Source organism: Haliotis cracherodii, unplaced genomic scaffold, assembly GCF_022045235.1.
Source record: "Haliotis cracherodii isolate W230 unplaced genomic scaffold, xgHalCrac1.p SCAF_5, whole genome shotgun sequence".
In the NCBI taxonomy this organism is placed as follows: Eukaryota; Metazoa; Mollusca; class Gastropoda; order Lepetellida; family Haliotidae; genus Haliotis; species Haliotis cracherodii.
The window spans coordinates 45,089,152-45,114,085 of NW_027266308.1; the positions used below are offsets into that span (position 1 = coordinate 45,089,152).

At 37.9% G+C, this 24,934-nt stretch overlaps 1 protein-coding gene across 2 annotated transcripts in view; it reads left to right on the plus strand.

Annotated features, from left to right (window-relative positions):
• LOC139444217 (mitochondrial import inner membrane translocase subunit TIM50-like) overlaps positions 1-24,934 on the plus strand; it is a 74,151-nt gene that overhangs the window by 34,943 nt on the left and 14,274 nt on the right. The window contains exon 10 of one of the 2 annotated variants that reach the window (XR_011651749.1): positions 2,061-4,456. Coding sequence is in view for 1 of the 2 variants with exons in the window: in XM_071225138.1 (XP_071081239.1) it covers positions 2,061-2,147 (87 nt within the window). In the remaining variant the exon portion in view is untranslated. Of the gene's footprint in view, positions 1-2,060; positions 5,010-24,934 lie in introns of those variants that run through there. The other variant, XM_071225138.1, reaches the window with a different exon arrangement.

The following is a 24,934-nucleotide window of genomic DNA, read 5'->3' on the forward strand; positions in this document are numbered from 1 at the left end:
CTCCCACATCAAGCACACACCCTGTGATATAACTGGAATACTGTTTAAAGCAGCATTAAATCTAACTCACTCTCTTCGTCCTTAGGTCATGTAGATATCCCTCCTCTCTATTTGATGGGACAATAACAATATTTAAACTAACATTTGTCATGTGTTTGTACTAACTTGAAAGTTGTGTCCCTCAGACACATAAGGATCTGCTGATCATGGCTTCAAATCCCAGAATCTTCTCAATTATGATCCTTGACCTGTCAGAATTATAAGTTAAAAAGTATTGTATTGACTTAACCAAAGTTATGTGTCCTGCCCTACTAACCTGACATTCCAAGATATGGCTGATATACTGTTTACAGGAGCCCCAAACCCAACTAACTCTGCTGGTATGGGTTGTTTTACTACTACCTGTGACACAGACAGAATTGTATTCCATGAAGACATTATTGTGTGGAAAGTTTGTAAGATTTTTCTGTACTGTTGGTTAGGGGTGGATAGTCATGATAGTGGCAGAAATTCTTTATTGCAATATGTTGTTGCAATACAACGTGCTTTATTGCGATATGGTTTGCAGTATATTGCAACTTCTGCTTTGTAACGATTTTACCGAGATGATTTCTTAAGCCCAAATGTTTCCAAATAGATGCCTTACCACGTTGTTCAGCACAGCCTGGAAATCGGGGTCGGGTTTATTATAAATTTAGTTTATTCTCAACAATTACCAGTGCTATATACAACCTTTAATGGAAACTCCTCAAGTGATTAGACTGTATCGTGAAAACCAGTTTAGGGCGATTTTTATCATGATTTTTATCATGATATGTATTCACAGACATTTTGGGTTGCAATTTAGAGGAAGACTGGTAACACCCCGCACCCCTACTGTCGGTAGTAATGGAGGTATTCAGCGATTCCTGCAGGTTTTCTGGGCTAAGATGTGTAATGTTGTGGAGCTATCTTTGTGTTTATCTTGCTGAAGTGGTAATAAATTAGTCGGGCTCATCGAGTGTATCAAGAATCCATTCCTTCTCCAAAACATGTTACAGGAAAATTCACCAGTAAAACTGTTAGAAAGGTAACAAATAATTGTTTCCAGAGCATCCTTTATGTAGAAAAGAACTTGCTACCCAATATTTATTGCAACTCTTGATGACTTCATAGTATTACCTAATAAATCAGGTAGGGAAGTATTGCCAGAGTAAGGTGGCCATTGAAGGCGGTCTTCCAGCTGCTGCTGTCTGACACAGGGCTTGTAGAGCTGTTTATAATACTTCCTTAAGGTTTGTCATAACATAAATCAGTCGTGTGCCTTTGTGATTTATCCAGTTGCGATAAACCCTGTCATGTAATCTCCTTCTCACCACCCTGTTCCTTCAAGTTCTTCACGGAGGCATTTACAAGATCTGTAGCAACTGAAGCAACTTGTTAAATGCTGTCCACGCTTTGGGACAATAGAAAGTTATTGCTAAGAAACATAGTGTAAAATGTTGAAGAACAACTAAGGTTATCAGCCAATGGAGACAGATTATGTCATTTATTTTGTTAGGACGTGAAACTAAACGTGAAATAAATCATTTGCTAGTGGAGGACTTGTTGAACGATGCTGTTTTAATGTTGAGGATGTCTTGGTGTTTGGTTGTTCAAGGGTGGGGATTTGTGTGTGATCAAAAAGAAGCATGACAAGTCACAAAGGTGTATTATACATTATTATGACAGTTTTTTAAATAAAGATGCAAAGATATTGGTTACATAAATTACAAATTCCATCACAAAAGACCCATGTTTTTTTATTAGGCAGCCTCTGTGAAACAAGAAATAGATTTGTCCAACCATTGTGAATAATGTACGGTTACTTTGACTATAGTAGATCAACCTTCTTACAGCTTGTTGAATAATATATCAACATTCTGACAACATGACATGGACAACAGGTATCTTACAGAAAAACTACACCTGGACATGAGCCTGACATGTAAGAGTGCTGCAACTATCCTTGGTTTCGGTTTAATATGTAGCAATTTAAATTGTAATAAACGTTATTTGCCACATTGCTATTTTGTTTTCAGGCAGAGCAAGAAAAACAACTAATGATTCAGCAGGATCAACAAAAGAAGAAAGTGGGGTCTTGGGGCCTGAATCCATTCCGTAGATGATGATGTGGATGATATAAGCCAATCACGTCAAAGGATTTTGCTGCAGCACTATTACTACCAGGATGAATATTATATATCAAATGTGTGAAGGAGTTATAAATACAGGAAGTGTTCAAGGTGTGCATGAATTGATGGCAGGATCAACTGGGAACTTGAGTCGGCTGCCATTTTCTGAATTATTGTGTTGGATGTCAAATAAATTCATTGGCTGAAGGAGCGTTAGTAAGGGTGGTCTTCTCTTGGGGAGTTACTTCCATACATCACATACTTCTGTCTCAGATTATTCAGTACTTACTGCGTTACTTAATCATATCGGCATTGCATGAACTTGGAGTGTAACGATATATATCAAACTTTTGATGTTTAGCAATTGTTTGCCCTACTATTGTACTATATTGATAGATATTTAAGAAGCCAAAAGAGTTGTTGATGGTATGCATAACAATCAATAGTTTCAATAGTCACAATAAGTTATGAATAAAACATAAATTATGCTGAGAAGACTCACTTTTTACACTTGAATTTTAGATGTGTCCTGTGTTACTTAGCAACGATTAAGACAACTTAATATTAGAGTTACTTCCCTTGGATTTTAGTAGAGACAGGGAGGTAAATGGCCGACTTTGACATTGTCGACAATACTTTATTTATTTCTATCACATTGATTAATATAATTATCAAGCCTAAAAGTTGGTTTAAGTTGGTTTAATACTACCTCAGTACTATTGCAATACAATTGCAATTGTAAAAATAGCCCCAGTAGTCGTCCCTAGCATCAACAGCAGATTTGTAGGCCAAAATAAACTTTTTTCTGGAAATATATCATAATACAAAACACTGGTTCCAGCATAAAGTTGGTTTCACAATAGTTGTGAAATAGACTGGACCATCTTTGCCACCACGGTTGTGAAACTGGATGCGGAGTTGTATCCCTTGGTATGATAGGATCCGCTGGTTGTAGTTCGAATCCCAGATAAAGATCTTGTCTGTATGCAAACATCACGTAAGTTAGTGGGTTGCAACGTTTTATGTATGAAATTTGAATGTATTGTTTTGAACAAAATCTATCAATGTGAATTTTTTTATTATTTTGTTAAATCAACTATAATGCTGGCATCATCATGCCCCTTCTTGTAGACTTGCTTCTGACGTTGGTGGGAATGCGGGCCGGGTCACAACTGCTCTCACACACTTGTTCGCGGTTCTATTCCTCACATTCACTTTGTGTGATACCAGTTCTCTATGTTCTTGTAATGGTACGACTGCCATTTTTTCTTCAATAGCTTTGCACCTTCTCATTTGGCCTTGGTGATAAACATTATGTCTTAAGATCTGGAACCGATAAAGTAAGGTAGAGGTTTTAAATGTTAGAATCAAAATAATTTAGTCAGGGCAAGGGAGACCAGTGTCCGTGAATGATTATACAAAACCAGTAAAGTCAGCAGGTCTCATCACCAAATTCAGTTGTAACCCTCATGACAAACAGTCAGAGACAACAACAGTCAAACCCTGTTGTCTCAAACTCAGATGTATCGAATCCTCGGTTGTGTTGAGCTCAATGTCTGGTCCTGGCAAACTCTATTATATTTGTCACTATTTTAAACCAAATGTGTTGAGTTCCCAGTTGTCTTGGAATTCAAACTAACGGGATCGGGTGGTCAGGTTCGCCGACTTGGTTCATCATATAATCCTAAATGCATGGTTCGATGCTTACATTGTCAATCACTGGATTGTCTGGTCCAGACTCGATTACTTACAGACCGCTGTCATATAGCTGGAATATTGCTGAGTGCGGCATTAAACAACAAACAAACATTTTGAACTCTTGAAACTGTAAATGAAGGTAAAACTTACCCTGATTTACCTACCATATAGATGTAATAGTGCATGTCTTAACAAAGGGTTACCCAACAATGGTAGAAATTGGTACAAGTCCTGTAGTCCTTGACAAACTGCCAAATAGTAATACCTTAAGAACTAGCAGAAATTTGCCATTTTTAAGGGTTTTTGCTATATGTTATCATTATAGGGACTAGTGGACTAAAACTGTTAGTTTCTACCGCTACCCTAGCACTTGAAATGCCAAAATATCCTAGAATTTCTGCATTGTGATTTGTATTGTCTAATGACATAAGTGCAGGGTGACAAGTAATAATGCTTGTCGTAAGAGGCAACTAATGGGATTGGGGGTCACGGGTGGCCCAGGTGTCTAAGGCGCTGCGATTCGCTGTGCAGAGTTGTGTCCCTTGGGCACGCCAGAAACCTATGATTGTGGGTTTGAATCCGGCTTCGCCCGATTATGTTTCTAGGTTTGTTAGCACCGTGCTCGTGGATTTCACCGAAGTGGTAAACGTCTGAGACCTGCATCACTTTGGGCTGTCCTCTCACATTAACAGTGATTAAGCTGATATGCCGCGATATAACTGGAATACTGTTAAAAGCGGTGTTAACCCCAACTCACTCACTCACTCACATGTCATAATGATAGTTGATACACTTTGTCATGAAATCGGTTGAATTTAGTAACTTCCTGACATTCAGTTCAAGTATCACGCTCCATCAGCCAGGTATCTGTTCGCCCTTTTATTGGAACACAGCAGCATGGATATTCAGTCTGTGCCAATAACCTTTGGAGTCGACCACTACCAACTTGGCATTCGGCATTATTTGCAGTAGGCAGGTAGGTGTTCACCTATGGTGGGACAGCCTCTATGGTGTGTGGATGAGGTCAGAGGTGATGACTCATTGTTTAGTTCCAGTATATGTTATACATATTTAGTTGTTTAACAGAGTGCTATGTGTGTATGTATGTATGTACATATATTGACTGATTACTGCCTGTGATGAAATGTTTATGAATGACTCCTAAGATAGAAAATAAAAACAATTTGTAGAACATGTTTATTGTTGTTTATTTGATTTGGAGGAAATCGTTACATACAGGTAGTTGGACACACAAACTGGTCCAATCGCACCGTCACATTGCACCAGGTAAGCGTTGCCATCGAGCCTGGTGTAACAAAGACACTGTACCACAATGTTCTACTAAAATACAATTGCTAAGGAGGTACATGCACATTCAGTGAAGAAGTTGTACTGCTGATATGTGCAGAAAGTGAATTCCATTGTGATGTATGCTACGCACATTAAGTGAAGGAACACCTGATTCTTTCATATTACTATAGTTAACCTGTCATGGCATGACACATTAACTATAGTGATATCTTCCATGGCAGATTAACTATAGTAATATGAAAGATATGGGTGGTCCTTAACTTTTTTTTAGTAGTATATTAGGGCCAGAACTTCCATTCCCTTGATGACCACCTCTAAAGAGGCGCTAATGGTATAAGAGGTGTGGCCCTCGTGGTTTGTTCTCCCTGCAGTGTTTTATTGTACGATAAACAACTCCCATGAGTCGTCTATATCTTATATGAGATATCAACATTACGTACAGCCTCTTTAAGGATGTTGATACAAATCTACAAGCTTTAGAAATGTTTACCCACATTATAATAATGATGACTCCCTGAATAGAAACAGACCTCGGAAATGTCTGACAAGTACATTTTAAGAACAGGTGGGTTAAGTTTGGTATTTCCTGCATATTCTCACAATCCTCACGACGATTATTTGTACCTTTTCTCCCAATACCGATTGTCATATCTTGTCCACTTTTGGATGCGATTGTCTGGTCACTGCATTTATCTGTGTAGACCCAGCTATAAGGCACCTCCCTCTCTAAAACAACACCCTCCAACATATGACTTCTTCAAATTGCAAATTTTATTCAAATCTCCAGAAATGACGTCATGATAGAATAATGTTTTATTGTGAAATGAACTGTGCTTCTCTTTCTTCATTGTGCTTTGCGATTTATCACGTAGCCATTCTTGTATTTACCATTTGGTCACAGATAAGGATAACTGAATTAGTTTTAAACATATGTCAACAACTGTGAACATGAGGGTAACATCATGAATTGTTGGAACTATAAAGAATGTTGCAATTCCATTGGTTAATCCATACCACGTGACAAAACAATACATTTCAATGTAGACCCCCAACACTGACACTGAAGTCGATTATTGACTCATCACATGATCAGTACTGACATGTCACGTGATGAATATTGACTCATCTGCTATAAAACCAGATCAAGTCCGGTACTAACATTTCACAGCTCTCAGCTAAGTTGCTGTACTGAAGCATAGGAGGGTTTATAGGCTTCATAAACTTTAAGCTGATTTTTGGTATAACAAAAACGAATGATTACTCTTGACGAGGTCAGTATGGGGAAACAAGGACCCTTGGTCAGTCCAGGGGTGGGGTTCAGCTGTAAAAGGCGACTATGCTTGTCGAAAGAGGCAACTAATGGGATTGGGGGTCACGAGTGGCCCAGGTGTCTAAGGCGCTGCGATTCGCTGTGCAGAGTTGTGTCCCTTGGGCATGCCAGAAACCTATGATTGTGGGCTCGAATCCTGATTCGCCCCAATTATGTTTCTAGGTTTGTCAGCACCATACTCGTGCTTGTGGGTTTCACCAAAGTGGTAAACCTCTGAGACCTGCATCACTTCAAGCTTTCCTCCCACATTATGCTGACAAGCCGTGATATAACTGGAATACTGTTAAAAGCGGCGTTAAACTCAACTCACTCACTCACTAACGGGATTGGGTGGTCAGACTCGCTGACTTGGTTGATGCATGTCATCGACTCAAATTGCATGGATCGATGCTCATGATATTAATCACTCGATTGTCTGGTCCAGGCTCAATTATTTACAGACCGCCGCTGAATGTGCTGGCAGAATGCTGGACAATGGACATCTTTATAACTAATGTTATATTTGGGATAACACTTTCTTAGTAAAGTACAGATTCTAGTACTTTTTTGGGTTGAGTCCCGTCCGGGATTCGAACCCACACCTGCCAGGGTGAGGCACCTAATCGCCAGCGCACAAAGTCAGCGATCTAACCCACTCAGCCACCGAGGCTTCCACAAAAATGGAAGTCCGACAACTGGTAGTCTAGATCACGTACTTTGAGTACCCCCCTGACAAGTGTAAATTGGCACGACTCCCATGGCCGAAAGCTATGAATACATACACAATGCCATTTAGAAAGTGGTCAAATGTAACTAATGTTATATTTGGGATAACACTTTCTTAGTAAAGTACAGATTCTAGTACTTTTTTGGGTTGAATCCTGGACAGGACTCAACCCAAAAAAGTACTAGAATCTGTTGATCAGGCTCCTCATGCCTGTCCTGGATCCAGGCTCACACTATCACCTCTGGTTAGTCATCTACCAGTAATAAACAACAGTACAGCAAGTAGGGATTAGCAACGCAAGCTTCAGTTTTATCCACCATGTGGTTTTAATGTTTGTTGTTAAATGCCATATTCCGCAATATTCCAACTTTATGGAGTCGGTCTGTAAATAATCGAGTCTGGATTAGACAATCCAGTGATTGATATCATGAGCATTGATCAATGAAACTGAGATATGATGACATGCATCAACCGAGTCAGCGACCCTTACCACCCTATTACGCTAGTCGCCTCTTACAACAAATATAGTTGCGTATTACGGCAAGCCTTGGTTGCTGAAGACCAATTCTTACCCAGATCTTCATGGGTGTGGTTTTTATGATATTCAAGAAAATGGTATAACTGGATTCAACTTTACTAGCAAAGATCACAAAATTGTTGAATACAATAGTTTCATGTAAACATACTAGCAAGGATTATAGGCAGTATGACAGTCTTTATGGACAAAATATATTAAGTGTATGTAGGAATTCTTTTGGCCAAATCAAAATCAAGTGAATTTTGTTTCATTGGTTGAATTCATACACAGTGATACTTGCATGGTTACTCATCCTTTTTAGTCCACTGGGAGCTGCGAACACAAGTTGGGTGTGTTTGTATCTGACATCACCTTGGTTGCACCAAGTTATAAACAGGTTTCAACTACAAGCAGCAGATTGTCTTTAATGGCAACAAATTGCTGCATTAAATTCCATTTTCTCCCTCGCAATACATCATGAAATCAAAAAGCTAAACTGGGAATGATTAAATCACAAATATGCACCATCAGCACACTTTATGTCAGTTGTCATTACAGGTAGCACTTACCTGTCGGACAGGTAGGAGGACACTGTGCCCCCGACATATTGATCATTCCACCTCATCAAACAACTCCCCATTTAGTATTTCATGCGCCGTCTCCTAAGTAAATTAAAAACATCCATATATAGCCAATTCTGGTTGGAATAAAGAAGCGAAAGGTTATGCAAAACCTGCGTGGGAGATGGCAGTGTTGTGTTGCAGTCAACAAACAAAGGAGGAAGTGTGTCGTCAAGATGTCTGTTTTGAAGACCTGTGTGTGAATTAACCTCTGCTGCAGTCATAGACAACAGCAGTCACTGTTTCATATGATCCACATCAATACTGTTATCAAACGCTGAAACTCAAAAGGACTGCGAAGCATGAACAGCCGAGAAAGTGTAAAATGGGAAAAGCTGACAATGGAGAACGATTGGCATTCTTCTAACTTTGTGAAATCATTTTGTCAATACACATGTAGAAATTTACGTTTTTTTTGTTTCCAAATATGCAGAAATATATACTCCTCAGATAGTGTCAAGCAACAACAATTATTTTGTGGATAATATATTTATTAAAACAACTGTCAAATGATATGTGAGTGAGTGAGTTGGGTTTAACACCGCTTTTAACAGTATTCCAGTCATATCGCGGCGTGTCAGCTTAATGTGGGAGGAAAGCCCCAAGTGAGTCAAATGATACAGAACAAACTAATATACTGTACCTTAAAAAGGCATAAGAGGTCACAATAGAATAGAATGTTAAGGAGCACCCAAATAGTGGACACACTTGTAAGCTCCACTTCATAAAGCCAATTTCAAGTTATTGGCTGCCAAAATGTCTGATAAGTTGTCAGGGCGGTGGGCTAGTCTAGTGATTAAAGCGTTCGCTCATCATGCTGGAGACCCAGGTTCGATTCCCAACATAGGTACAATGTGTGAAGCCCATTTCTGGTGTCCCCAGCTGTGATATTGCTTGAATATTGCTCAATGCGGTGTAAAACCATACTCACTCACTCTGAGAAGTTGTCCATTTTAAGGACAGGGCCCCATTCCACAAAATGACCTGAGGGCTGCGACTGTCATAAGTCTATGTTAAAGTATGGAAGTTAAGATCATCCTAGTGCTAAGATCATGTTGTGGAACAGGGCCCATGATAAGAACCTCTGGCGCACATTTTAGTCTCTTCATCATTGGGAAATGAGTGAGTGAGTGAGTTCGGTTTAACGACGCTTTTAACAGTATTCCAGTTATATCGCGGCGTGTCAGCTTAATGTGGGAGTAAAGTGATGCAGGTCTCAGACGTTGACCACTTCGATGAAACCCACAAGCACGGGTATGGTACTGACAAACCTAGAAACAATCGGGGCGAACCAGGATTCGAAAACCCACAATCATAGGTTTCTGGCGTGCCCAAGGGACGCAACTCTGCACAGCGAATCACAGCATCTTAGACAACTGGGCCACCCTTGCCCCCCATCACTGGGAAGACCGCCTCCATGGTCTGGCGGTAGAGTCTCCGCCCGGGGTTCAATCCCCAGCCGCGTCATACCAAAAGACGTTAAAAGATGGTACTTGTTGTGACCCTGTCTGGCGCTCGTTAAACTGTGGCATGGTATCTCAGTGGGCTAGCACTATAAATCTTTATATCGGCACCAGTCCTGTCTAGTACAAGCAGCCACATACACATAAGTGCAATAGTCTTGGACGCAACGTTAAACCCCTTTTCACCTCACCTCACCTCATTGTTGGGAACATACATGCTAAACATCCGCTACTCTAGTGCCACGATCAGCAAGCTATGAGATGAACACTCCATAGTTTACTCCATGCTTATTTGTGAAAGGTGCCAAAGACAGGATTCATTTGGCTGTGACTAGTAACATATGTCCAACTGTCTAGTAATATATGCCCAAATATCTAGTAAAATATGTCCACCTGTCTGGTAATATCTGCCCAACTGACTAATTAAATATGTCCAACTGACTAGTAAAATATGTCCAACTGGCAAGTAAAATAAGTCCAACTGACTAGTAAAATATGTACAACTGACTAGTAAAATATGTACAACTGAGAAGTAAAATATGTCCAACTGACTAGTAAAATCTGTACAACTATCAAGTAAAATATGTCAAACTATCCAGTAAAATATGTCAAACTATCCAGTAAAATATATCCAGCTGACTAGTTTGTTTGTTGTTTAATGCCCCACTCAGCAATATTCCAGCATTATGACGGCGATCTGTAAATAATCGAGTCTGGACCGGACAATCCAGTGATTGACATCATGAGCAACAATCCACGCAATTGGGATTATATGATGAACCAAGTCAGTGAGCCTGACCACCCGATCCTGTTAGTTGCTGAAGACCTATTCTACTCTGGGATCTTCATGGGTCGAATAACATATGTACAAATCCATAATGCATTTATTTGTCTGTTTCAACAAATCAGAAAATACTGATGACCTTGATGTTGGATTTGGGTTAGAATAGTTCCTCAGCAAGTGATGCAGTGTTGGGTGGGCAGCAGCTTGATTTAGTATGTGTCATCATGGGACATGCTCATATCAATCAATCACTAATGTGTTTGGCCTGGATCTGATTATTTACACAAAAGCCTGCTCATAAAAGCACAAACACTACAAAGTATATGTAAACCATTATTAATTTTACTGTAACAACTGAATCAACATGTTATCATGATAGGCAATGTACATACACAATATCATCAGATGTGAAAAAGGGGTAGTGGCCACGCCCGGAACACACAGACACACACACACAGACACCACACACACAGACACACACACACAGAGACACACACACACACACACACACACACACACACACCAGACAGACGGACACAGAAGATATTTGTTGAGTGAGTGAGTGAGTGAGTGAGTGAGTATGTAAAACCATACTCACTCACTCTTACAACAAGCATTGGTGCTGGTGACCTGCCCTGGAATCTCCACACCAGAAAGATAAGTGTCAATGTCACACACTCCACTGCTGGATAAATTATGCTGAATGTACCAAGTGATTGGTTGAAAAACAGTACCAGTAACTTGTTTTCAAAGCCCAGAAATCTCCCCATTATTTCACTGGGTATGAGTTTTTGACAAATATTATGTTTACAACTTGAAGAACATGACAATCAGCATCACAACATGAATATAACATTCACAATATACTACTCAAAAGAAGTTACCCGATCACCCGATTCATTCGTATTATTATAGTTAATCTGACATAGTTGGACACAGAACATAAACCACTCAAAAGAAGTAAAAGAATGTCCAATTCTTTCATATTACTATAGTTAGTCTGTAATGCTATGAACATGAATGAATCAAGTGTTCTTAACTTCTTTTGAGTAGTATATATTGTGTTTGATTAATATCTATCAGAAAAACTTAGATTTAGTTTACTTTTCACAGCACTCTTTCATTGTTTCATGACGTCAGAGTATTCAAGAGTGACGTGATGCATTTAACCCAGTAATGGAGTATGCAGAGTAAGAGAGTGCCATCGGAAAATAACCTCCAACTTTTTTGTATTTACAAAGTCGATAACCATTACGTAATAGAAGATCTGTGGGTGTTATAGGGATTTGTTGCATGAATACTCAATAACACCCACCAATATGAAAACACCTAATGTTTATACCTTAACTAACGCATAGCTGATGTAACAGATCGTCAAATCCTCATAACGGCTGCAAATGTTTCACATTTGTCAACTTAAGTGCTATTAACTGCATTCGGGTGATTATTTCTTCAACAAAAGTGATTTAAGTTAATTTTCACAAAAAGGTTTTCCATGATATTTCCGCTGTGCCTAACTACATAATTTCCTCCATCAAAGTGATGGTTATCTTTTTCTGTGTATAATGTCCATGTGTATTGATTACAGATGGGGTAGGGATGCTGTTGTTGTTGCTGCTGCTGCTGCTACATCTGCTGCCATTAGAAAAATACTTGTGATTAGTAAAATATTTTTTTATTATGTTTTTAAAAAAAATCAAACTTAGTTACAAATATTCAAAAAAAAATAACCATCTCATCTGTATCCACTTCATCTATGTGATGCTGTATACCTTGTACATGAAAGTAGAACTATAAAATATTTTTGTAAATAGCCTACAATTAATAATGTGATTTCTATTGTGCAGAATAAGAGCTGATGTACTTGACGTAATAAGCGCCCAGGGCGCTCTCAAAATTAGAAATATGGGGCTCATATTACAATATTATTTTGGTGAAAGAATTGAAGGATTGTTAATTTTGTGGTTTATGCTGACAGCCTGAAATGTTTATATATGACAGATATATTTTTCCAGAATATACTTTCCCTTAATTAAGGGTGCATATAACGCAAGAGTGCATATTATACACAAATAAATTTGTGCTAATTGGGATTGTACACTAGCCAATATATTAGCAAATATTGCTGTGGGCACTTACTAGAGCAGGGCGCTTATTACGTCGAATACGGTAATATGCCCATGCATGATCATGGCCTTTTACTGACTAAAATTGTCTGTCTTTCTGTCTGAGTAGAATGTTGACAGTATTTCTGCCTCAAAGGAGAATGGGATGGCTATTGTTTGTCTTACCTGATATTTTGAAGAGAAATGCTCCACTGAAAAGAAATTAATTCATGTCTGTTCCATGTCAGTGCTTCATCTGAAAAATGATGTTCAATGGGATTTGATGCCAGAATAGTTTTTACTGCATATCAATACTTTTCAAAATAAGTAACCTTTTCAAATCTCAATCCCAATTTTGAAAAACAGTGCCATGTCACTGTAGCTGACATCTGGATATGTAGTAAGCAGTCAAAGATGTTAACAAAGACAGCCACTTGGTCAGCATTGATAATCCAATATTATCTGCAAAAACACTCACGACCTATTATGAACAAAATTGATGCAGAAATGGCGACAAAAAGTACATGAATACAAAACCATGATAAAATACATGAACTTTCTCCACATTGACTGAACAGCTTACTTGATATTCTTGTAGTACTGGATATTTATGTGTTAACAAAGATAAAAAGACAACAATTTACAGGATGTCTGACATTCAACATAAATCAATAAATCTTTGATTCAAGATGAAGATAGATATGAAAAAAGATGATTATGATTGAAATGACAAGGTCATAGGCTTCTTTTTTTTCAGTGGGCAGAAAGTTTGTTTGCAACCATGGTAGCATGCATAGCATGCAAGGAACGATAACTCTTCGATTACAATCTGGACCAACAGGATATTCATAAAACTGGTATTATACGAGATATTTTACAAGACAAAACCAAATATTATTGTCCATCCTGAACAGTTATTGCTTACAGAGTATAAAACAAATTACTAGTCCAGACTCTTTTTTTCCAAATTGACTTACAGATTCCTCTGTTCCTGAAAGAAGGAAAAGTTGAAAACATCTGAAAAGTTTATTTGTTCTTTCATCACAAAAAAACAAAACAAATGTGTATATTGAAAGTTGTAGCAGCATCTCTAGGGGTATATGCGCTCTATGTATCCTGCCTTAGGTTTAATACCACAAGCTTGAGAAGATGGTTGCATTAAACAAATATACCCCTTGTCATATTGCAACAATGAATTTATCTTGAACTGAAAATTGATAGAAAACAGCTGTTTGATTGAGCTGAGGTCAACTTGTGCTGTGTCATGTGACTTGCATTGACTCGTAAGCAACATGCAGCTTTTTTCTTCGTAGTGGGTATAAAATATTTTCATGCTCAGAAATCCATGTGTAGCCTGTCTTCTTCATGGTGGGGTATAAGGTATTTATTCACCCACTCAGAAATGTTTATTTCCCCTCAAGTGGGATATAGTATACCAAGAATGTTATCTAGATCATGTGATCTAAAAATACTGACCAATGAGGTACCGGAGGTAAGATAAATTTGATAAACTTCAAGACAATAGGTTACATCAGGTTAAACAATGACAAGCTTACAGCTAACACAGCACATAGGGCAACATATTCAGATAAATGCTAAAAGAACTAAAAATATAATCAGAAATTTATTTCTTTCTTTCATAAACAGGTCAATAAATCAAAATCTGATTTAAAAACATGATAAACTCTCATGGCCTAATAGCTAATAAATAAGGCTGTGTGTATATTTTTAATATTAATTACATTTACAGATTTGCTGGAATTAAATTTAATTTAAGGTGGTCCAAAATATATTTTTTATTTCTACTTCCAGATCATAAACTAATGAAAAGCAAACAAAGTTTTAACATGATATAATCTTGTACTTTTTTAATACCAGTATTTTATCTAATTGTAATTCAGATTCAGCCTAAGTCTTTTTTGTTTAAACCATTATATTAATTTTATTATTTAGGCTTTTGGGGGTTGGTCGGTCTTATAAACCAACTAAACATTTTTTATAAGGCCTTATGTGTCACAGGCATTCTTTATAAACTACCTTAATTGTATCTCACTAACAAATCTAGAAGACAAAATTCATAGTTCTTTTGACAAGTGTCCCTTCAACATTAACCCTTGTAACAACCTTCACTTCTCAGCAGAGTGCATCCCAAATATTAAAACAATAAGCCAAGCTAGGTTCAGAAGTTTTAGTTCCAAAATAGAAACCTCTGAATTGACACACTGCGCCTAGAGGGAAACAAAGATGGCCACTTTGAGGGTGCCCTAATAGGGGAATGTCAGGAACTGAAAACTTGCAATAAAAACTTGCAGTTTAGGTCCTGACAAAGATGGCTTGCTAGGAGGTCCTATCGCTGCAATCAATAGCAGGCTCAACAATACGCGAGATAAATTTGCTTTGCAGAACAAGTGTATGACTTTCCCATGGCTGCTGTGAATTGTGATGCACTGTGTGTTGCACATAACCTCCGCCAACGCCAACACCGACAATGTTGTGACCCTCACACGGAATACATGTCAGAGAGGGCCCTCCTCTTTCTAAATCTTAAACTTCGGCTTTTCTGACACCATCTGACGGAGTTATCAGGCTGATTTATACAGGTAGGGCAACTTTAAATCATTGTCAATTTTTTGAATGTTTCAATTAGTTTGTGTGAATTTCAAAAACATTTTGTCTTTACAGATGTGTTTTAAGGATTGATGCTGTTATAATTCACACATCCAAATGTTCACTAAAACATGTTTTTGTTATCACAGTTGTTTTCTGGTATATATTAATAAGCAAACTTTTAAAGAATCATAGACATGCAGACTTCCTGAAGGGAGGTAACTCCTAAAATAAATGTAAATTTTCAAGGAATCAGGTTAATGTATTTATTGAGTGGGGTTGTTGTAAATATTGAGAGCATACACAACTTTGTTTTTTCACCACAAATGGCGGTGGGGGAGTTTGTTCCCATGGATAATTAACACATTTATGTTTTGTAAATTTGTTTTCGGAAGAACATGGTAAACTTGTGGAAGCATATCCCACTTCCTCTTGTGAAATTTGGTATTTCAAAGATTTTTTAAAGCTTCTGTGTGTAAATTGTTTTTTTATTTCTAAACTTAGAGTCACATATCCCATTTTAAATATGTTACCATGCTTTCATATTTCCTTTTTGGATTTTATGAACATATAATTGAACACATTAATATAAATATCTTAACTAAAACATTCTACGAAAACCGTAATTTTCACACACAAGTATCGTCAGAGATTCCCCTGCTGTGTGAACTGTAGGCTACTAAGTCCATGCATATGATTTTTAACTGCCTAATATTGACATTGAAAACGTGGAGCATACAATGACAGAAGCAAGAATGCAATGGCGTTGGCACCGCAGTGCATCCCCGTCTGATGACTTACAGGAAGTGCAGTCTCATTGCTTGCATCTCATTGGAACAACATTGATTTTAGAAAAACCTCCTCTTTTAAACTTTATTGGCTTGTAACCAGAGTCTGACTGTTTGAAATTCCTCAAACTGTTGAAAACCTGCGTTAACAGTTACCTAAAGAGAACTACGGAACGGTGTATGTCAACAATAATGTTGTCTGAAGGCTTACCATTCTTTTAAAGGTGTGTGGTTTAAATGTATATTGTATTGGCGCTAATACTAACTGTTAAGAGCTTGTCTGTGCTTTTTTTTTACACATGCGGAAATTCATTTTTTAGTATGGCTATTCCAAGACATACTTACAGGACTGGTCACTTGTAAATATTTTCAAGACGATCAAGAATAATATTATGAAACCTATTCATCACAGTGATACAAGAAAACTCACATATCCATTTGTTGGTATTGGAATGTTTGAAATATTTACTATATTAAAAATGACTTCTTCCCATATTATACATGTGATAATGCAAATTCCAAATGAGACCATCCACTTGCATTTATTGTCATACTAAATATAACGTCAAAACCGGAGAATAACCAGCATCAATTTACCGATGAAACAGATTCCATTGGGCGTAAAATGCAAAATATCGGTGAAAGATAAATGAATGGATCAAACAAGGTTAAATGAATCTTACAATTGTCAGTTCAATAAACTGTTCAGTACAATCTTATAATTGTTCTACATAACCTGATGATGACTTGTAAATTATCAGAAAGTAGGCTTCTTACACCATGTACATATAGCATGATGTTTATTGTTAAATATTGTTACTTCACAGCCATTTTTAGAACAGAACACGATATTCAAATATTTTGGATACACAATATGGCCACTTTAAATTATCAATACTATTTTATAGTACCGGTATCATATACCACCATTCTCCGTATACACTCATTCCAACAGACTTATATTAATCTGTTCTTGAACCAAGTATACTCTTCAACATCCACTTATGTTTAAGTAATGTAACTATTGTCATTAAAACTATAATAAACATAATGATATTTATTCAGCCTCTGTGAATCAATAATATATTATGTCAGTGGGAGAAAAGCTACTTACCTACAGCTACTTCTATACAACAATATCATGACAACTACTTGCATATATATATATATTACTAAATCAACATGAATATCAATATGTCAGACAAAATGCACTTAAAGTTACATGAAACTAGACTATTGCATGTAACACTTTGTCTAAGAACCTATATAGGTGACTGATCATAGTTCTAAAAATGGTTTGCTGATTATTGCAAGGAGTTGCTGTGTTTACATGACAATAATGATCCAATCTGTGCATGAAGTTTCAAATATTGAAAGTATCACCTTTGTCTTGAGGTTTACTTTGATACCTGAGGTATACCAAATCAATCAAGAAACCCTAGCAGACAAAAGGTATGTTTGCAGAATATACTGGGTGCGCAGAATATGGGCATATGTTTTAGTGATGTTTGATGTGAGAGTATCTGCAATTATCAAATGAGGAAGATAATCAATATACCTTTTAACACATCCTGCACTTGTCAAGGACCAGGACATAGATATATAATTGTTGATCTTCACTACGCACCTGGTGACCATGACATAGGTTGCATGTAGGTGGAAAGCACATGAAAGATGCTTTGAACATCATTAATCAGACAGTATAGACCTTCTGCTTCAACTGCCTTGAAAGATACTTCACAAGAGTGAAGAACAATCGCTTCCATTGCGATTAATATTTGCATGAGGCACAGTAAATGTATATTGTATTCAGATGAAAGATCAAGAACACATAAGCGTCCATTCAGATGACTTGTTAATGCATTGGAACGAGTTGCACTTACCACACCTTCTGGTACGTGGTTATGTATAGAAAAAAAATGAAAGTCAGCAGATTTCGGAGAGATTTTTTTTCTCGGAGACGAGGTACCGAGTACAATAAACATCATTGAAAAAGGATTCTAAATGATTTTGTAAACATTTGTTTTATATATTTTTCACATTTTGGAGAACTTGCTGCACCAGTAAACATGTTATTGTGTTAATATTTTTCATAGAGTGTTTATCTGCATGTTTGCACTGAGGGTCATCTGCTCGGTTCTAGTTAATTGTGTTTTACTTTCAAAATATATTTTCGCAATAAACATTTGATTTGAAATTATTTTTTTTGTAAATTCTCAAACATCATAACCAAAAACACTTTGTAAATGTTTTTCCTTAGGAAACACTTGAGTTTCATAATTATCAGTTCACAAAAATCGACCAAAGATTATGTTTACATGATTGAGACTGTAGGTAAATGGAGGGAAACAAACATTTCAGGGTGATTATGGAGGAAACTTGAACTGAAGAATCACATGCCCCGAACCTTTCCCTGCAACCTTGTGTAGTGCAGGTCTAACTGTTGACATCGAGAGATCAAGCCAATCATAGGATTTTCTTGTGCACTATAGAGCCTCTTTGGACAGTGAAGTAATGCTCACAGAGGGGATTGTGCAGGCCTCAATATACAGGCTGCTTTGTTTGTACCTTTGTTCTAGGCAGGAAGAATTTCCAGGTTTTGGTTTATGAGTGAGTGAATAACATAAGATCATTGATGAATGAATGCCATTTTACACCACTGCAAGAAAATTTTACAGATAAAATGAAACCTTGCGAATATTCGAGACAAATATGTTAGTGGTTGATGGCTTGAGCAACGATCCATTCTATAGGGGCATGACGACACACTATCAGAACATTAATTGTTACCATGCAATCTTCATTCATTGGGGTACTCTGGGCTACCGTGGACATTTCCTGCTCAGGAGTCAATGTGGATGGTGTACCAGGAGAAGAAGCCATGACTCTTCATTCCTGACTTCTATAACCGATCAAAATATGCTTCTTTCAAAGATCAAAGACCTCATCTGTTTTCACAAAGCCATGCCCTCCTTTTGCAAATATGTCTGGAACGTACACTTATTTTACCAAAGATCCCACTTGAACCAACAATGAAACTAGTCACAAATATACACATATTCACGATGCCGAAAATAACTGAACATTCATGTAGCTCATGTTGTAGGCACATACACTGACAGGAGCTCACATAGGCTTAAGTTCAGGTGAGCTACATGATACTTAGACAATGGAGATAATCATTGTTTTTCCACAAAGATGTTTTTAGGTGCAATACAAGCATCCTATTACAAGGGGTGGCTGAAAAGTTGTGAGCCAAACATGGACTGCATTGAGAGAGTCGGTTGCTAATTCAGGCCTTCCATTCTACTGGAGTGAAATGAAGAAAATTGGAACTAATTACCGATGCATTTGTTATAAGGCTGCATTATTTGATTAGAAAGTTGTAGAAAAGTGAACACATTGAAATTGTTCAGAAGGTGTTCTCGGACAGGTTACTGGGACGTCTTTCGAACGCACCAGCTTCACGGAATCGACCAAATGTAACCTACTTCATGGAATTCGTATGTCTCCTTGGCGGGTTGAATGTAACACATGACCGATTGAACGTGTGAGATGAGATTTAGGGCTGATAGGAGTAGGACGGATCGCGAGATGCTCCTACTCATAGCTTGCATGTTTTCAGAGCCCTACTAGGGATATTCTTCCAAGTGCATACTTCCATACCAGGGAAGTTCAATTTGTACATAATGTCTAAATATCGTGTGGGTTTATTAAAAGATTGAATTTCCGTTTTCAGTTAGTTTTCATTTGAGGGGTTTCTTCTCCTCAGAAATAGTATAGGATATAAAGCCATCTACAGCGGAACACATACACAACTAATAACGGATCAGTGATACGATTGCAATGAAACATATCCGTTAAAAACTATCTTAGCTGAGCTACGACACCATTTCCGGAATCATTAAGAGAAGAAAATGGCCGACAACAATAATTTCAGCCAACGTCACATTTTCATTTTCCCATCTTCTATGTCTATTTGTAACTATCTTTCATGTTAATGTGATTCAAGCAAGTCCAAGTATTAATATGTACAATGGCCAGCCAGGTTTTGTGTTTTCAGTAAAGACAAGAGTGTGAATGTAGTGTGGCAAGTCATTTGACTCCAAGTGATTCCCCAAACTGTTTCCCAATTCCAACCCACAATGTTTAGTTTCTTAAGTATGGAATATAATGTATATTTTTCTATTTCATTCATGTCATAATATTCAATTGCCCCACAATAAATATTCTGAGGGGCCCATGGTGAATTTAGACATTAAAAGCAACTCGCACTCGCCACCAGATCTACACCCTGTACAGGAATATGGCTATGAATGTTTATCACATTCATCAAAGTTATCATTGTCAGTCAGTGTTTTTAGATCATGTTTGTAATTCTATATTTATGACACATTAGAAATTTTGCCTGCTCTCAACCTTAGCGAATGTCCGCCATTTTCTCTCGCGCATTAAATTCCAGAAGCAAGGCAAATTCATAATTATAAGCGCTTTTATGACGGAAACGAATGAAGTGTTCCCCTAGAAGATGAACGCACATCCATTACAAATGGCTTTGTTTGCAAGGTATACAGCTTTATGATCTAATTTTTTCATTTTTACGTAGAAATTCCTCGCACAATATGAGTGTTAATGAGACCACTTTTTCTTCATTTCACTCCGAAAGATATGAAGGCCTGTAATTATTATTGCCCACCAAGGTCTGCACCTTCTGCCTGTATCCTTATGGTGTAGAAGGCTAAACAATCCTCCTGGTGGTGTAGGGGCGGTCGGGTAGCCTAGTGGTTAAAGCATTCGCTCGTCACGCCAAAGACCCGGGTTCGATTCCCGACATGGGTACAATGTGTGACGCCAATTTCTGGTGTCCCCTGCCATGATATTGCGGCATAAAACCATACTCACTCACTCTCTCTCTCACTCCTGGTGGTGTAGAGAGTCTTCCACAGAGAAATGACATCATCATTTTGCATAATGCTTGCCAGACAGTTCTTTCTTCAAGTTTGGGAAGAGGTCGAATTCTGACGATGCCAAACCTGGTGATTGCAGGGATGTTCAATGAGTTCAAAGCCACAGTCATGCACTGCAGCCAAGGTGCCTTCAGACTTGTGCACAAGTACATTGTCCTGGTGGGACAACGCAGATCTAGTGAGTTTTCAACGACATTTTGCCTTGATATTCTCACATGGTTGCCTAAGTAGATTTGCATAATTTTGTCCATTAATGGCCTGAATTTTCAGTAGGTACTGGTAGTCCCCCAGTAGGATTCCTTTGGAACTGTAGAAAATCAAAGCCATCATCTTGCCAGCTGATGGGACAGAGTTTGCCTTCCCAGTGGAGACGTTATATCCTCTGCTTTGAGTGTTGTTTAGTCTCTGGGTGATAGTGGTGAACCCAAGATTCATCCATGGTTACAATTCAACAAAATCCCCTGTCTGCTTCAAAACAATGTAAATTCTCATGGCTGTTGATGAACCTGCAGCATTTTTAATCAGGAGTCAGAAGTCTTGTAACCCAGCATGCGAACACCTTTGTCCTTACATAGTTCATTCCTCAGAATGTTCTCAAGTCTATCTCTGAGAGATGCCTGTGTGATGTGTGGTAATCAGATCATGTGTTTTATTTTAGTTTTATTTTCCTCAGTGCTGGGAGTTGAAGGTCTTCCTGATCCTGAATCATCAATAAGGCTCTCTCTTCCCCTCTTGAACTCTGCTGCCCACCTCTAATAGTCAGTGGAGTTAGCCCTTTCAGTTGGAGATACTTACTTGATGACAGTGCAGTAGTCAATTTTGTCCATTTTCATCAGCAGAGAATATTTTGTCCCTTTAGAAATATACTGCCTGCTTGTGTATTTGGTTCAAATAGTCTGTAAGCATGGAAAGTATTGTACGTAATGCATGCTTTATTTGTTTGTTGTTTTACGCTGCACTCAGCAATATTCCAGCTATATGACGATGGTCTGAAAAAAATCGAGTCTGGACCAAACAATCCAGTAATTGACAGCATGAGCATCGATCCACGAAATTGGGATACAATGACATGCATCAACCATGTCAGTGAGCCTGACCACCCAATCCCGTTAGTCGCCTCTTATGACAAGCATAGTCGCCTTTTCCGGCAAGAATGGGTTGCTGAAGACCTATTCTACTCCAGTCCTTCACTTGTCACTTAATGCATGCAAACTGTTAAGGGTGTACTATACATACTTTGTAGTTTGGATCAGCACTTTCAGCCACCTCTTGTATATTGTTTATCTTTATTTACAACTAATGAATACACAGTTGATTAATGGGTTAAAACTTATATCCAAGACATCTCATACTTTTACCATGTTAACAGTAGGCAATATTGTCCTTGATCATTCGCTATTGTGTCAGTCAGCCAACCGATGTGGCTTTGTCCCTGTTCCGAGTTGATCTATTAGGTAGATACAGAGGACAAGACAATCAGGGTATGCCACAACCAGCTTGGTGTCTTCAACTATCAGGTACACTCGCACACAAATCAACCCAGTGGCCTGTGACCAATCTACTTGTATCCTTATACTATTCTCTGCAAAGTACTGTGAGCCTAATACTATTGTCTACACAACTACTGTGACCCTCATACTATTGTCTACACAACTACTGTGACCCTCATACTATTGTCTACACAACTATTGTGATCTTCATACTGTTGTATGTACAACTACTGTGACCCTCATACTATTGTCTGTACAACTACTGTGACCCTCATACTATTGTCTATAGGCTATTGTGACCCTCATACTATTGTCTATACAACTACTGTGACCCTCATACTATTGTCTATACAACTATTGTGACCCTCATACTATTGTCTATACAGCTACTCTGACCCTCATACTATTGTCTACACAACTACTGTGACCCTCATACTATTGTCTATACAGCTTTTGTGACCCTCATACTATTGTCTATACAGCTACTGTGACCCTCATACTATTGTCTATACAGCTATTGTGACCCTCATACTATTGTCTATACAGCTATCGTGACCCTCATACTATTGTCTATACAGCTATTGTGACCCTCATACTATTGTCTATAGGCTATTGTGACCCTCATACTATTGTCTATACAACTACTGTGACCCTCATACTATTGTCTACACAACTATTGTGACCCTCATACTATTGTCTACACAACTATTGTGACCCTCATACCATTGTCTATACAACTATTGTGACCCTCATACTATTATCTATACAACTACTGTGACCCTCATACTATTGTTTGTACAACTATTGTGACCCTCATACTATTGTCTACACAACTACTGTGACCCTCATACTATTGTCTATACAACTACTGTTACCCTTGTATTATTGTCTGCACACCTTCTGTGAGAATCATACTATTGTTTGTACAACTATTGTTCATACTAGTGTCTATACAACCACTGTGACCCTCAAACTAGTGTCTGTACAACTGAATGTGTCAGTTTTTAGTTTCATCTCATCTATGTTGTATCTTCTTTTAATAGCTGCAAACATTTTCATATTTTTTTCTCAGTGGCATTCTCTGGAACCATTCCTTATGTTTGTTTGCAAGTTTATACATTATGGAAAATATTAATGTTTCGCTAACTATAACTTTATTTGATTTTGTTCATAACAGAATCCTTCACTCAATCCTATTACATTCTCATTTTATACTCAACATATTATGAACTTTCACTTTCAAAATCTTAACCTGAACCATATTCATCTTGTATCAATCGGTCAACATCACTGGCTTTTTGAAAGTATATACCTAATGGTCCACTTAATTTATATCTATACTTAAAAGCAAAAATTGCTTTATGTTATAATACTCTAAACATTAATGTACCTTAAGCAAGTAATTTACCTAAACATAAAAGCAAGTTCTTCATAAACTTCTCGCAAAACTATTAAGCAGTATGCAAGCAATTTCAAACCCTACAGCAAATTCAGGTAACATTATGCAGTGAACAAATCCAACTGAATTGAATTAATTCATTACCTTCCTAAACGTTTTGCAATGATTTGTAAAGGTTTTCCTCATTTTTTAAATTATTTTAAAATTATTCTGAGCCCTTATCACATCTTGTCCTTTCATCATATCTAATCTCTTCCATATTATATTCTACCCTGAATCCAGTGCATAAACTGACCCACTTCTGACAAATTATGCTAATCTTAAAGCCGTCGGAACTTGTTCCTCCACACCGGTGTGGGGACAATTACAAGTTTCAAAAGACAAAGCCCTGCCCTTAGCAATATGCAGATGAGATACACTCCTCCTCGGAGGTGCGAGACAGGCTGATCCCACCATACAATACTGATCAATGCATGACCTGTAGTGGTAGACACTGGGAGATTAACATTCCACTTGATTATTGAATATCTGTGTGAGCAATCATTGTATCAGCAGTGTGAACTTGAGATCTCAGCCTGCAGAGATCAGTGGAGGTAAGGAACACCTTGCTGTGGTCTGTCTTAACACCTCGTACAGTTATCACACAATATCATCTAATGCACCTCTTATATGTTTCAGTTTACAACTTATATGTTTCAGTATACACAAATATTATCGTCTACATGTACCTCTTATAATGCACAAATGTTTGATTTTACACCTATGTTTCATTCTTCTATATGTAGCGGCCATAAAATTTCCGAGTCCCGTGATGGGATTCGAACCACGGACCTTCTGATCAGAGGTCGGACGCCTTGTCCACATGACCAAAGAGGTTAACCCCGTCAGCAAGCTGACAAGGTAAGGATGTCATCTTTGGGATGACTCCACGCCCTGCTACATACTCCCCCGTCAACAGAAGGCACGTCCCGGGCCGCATAGTAGGGTACTGAGGCT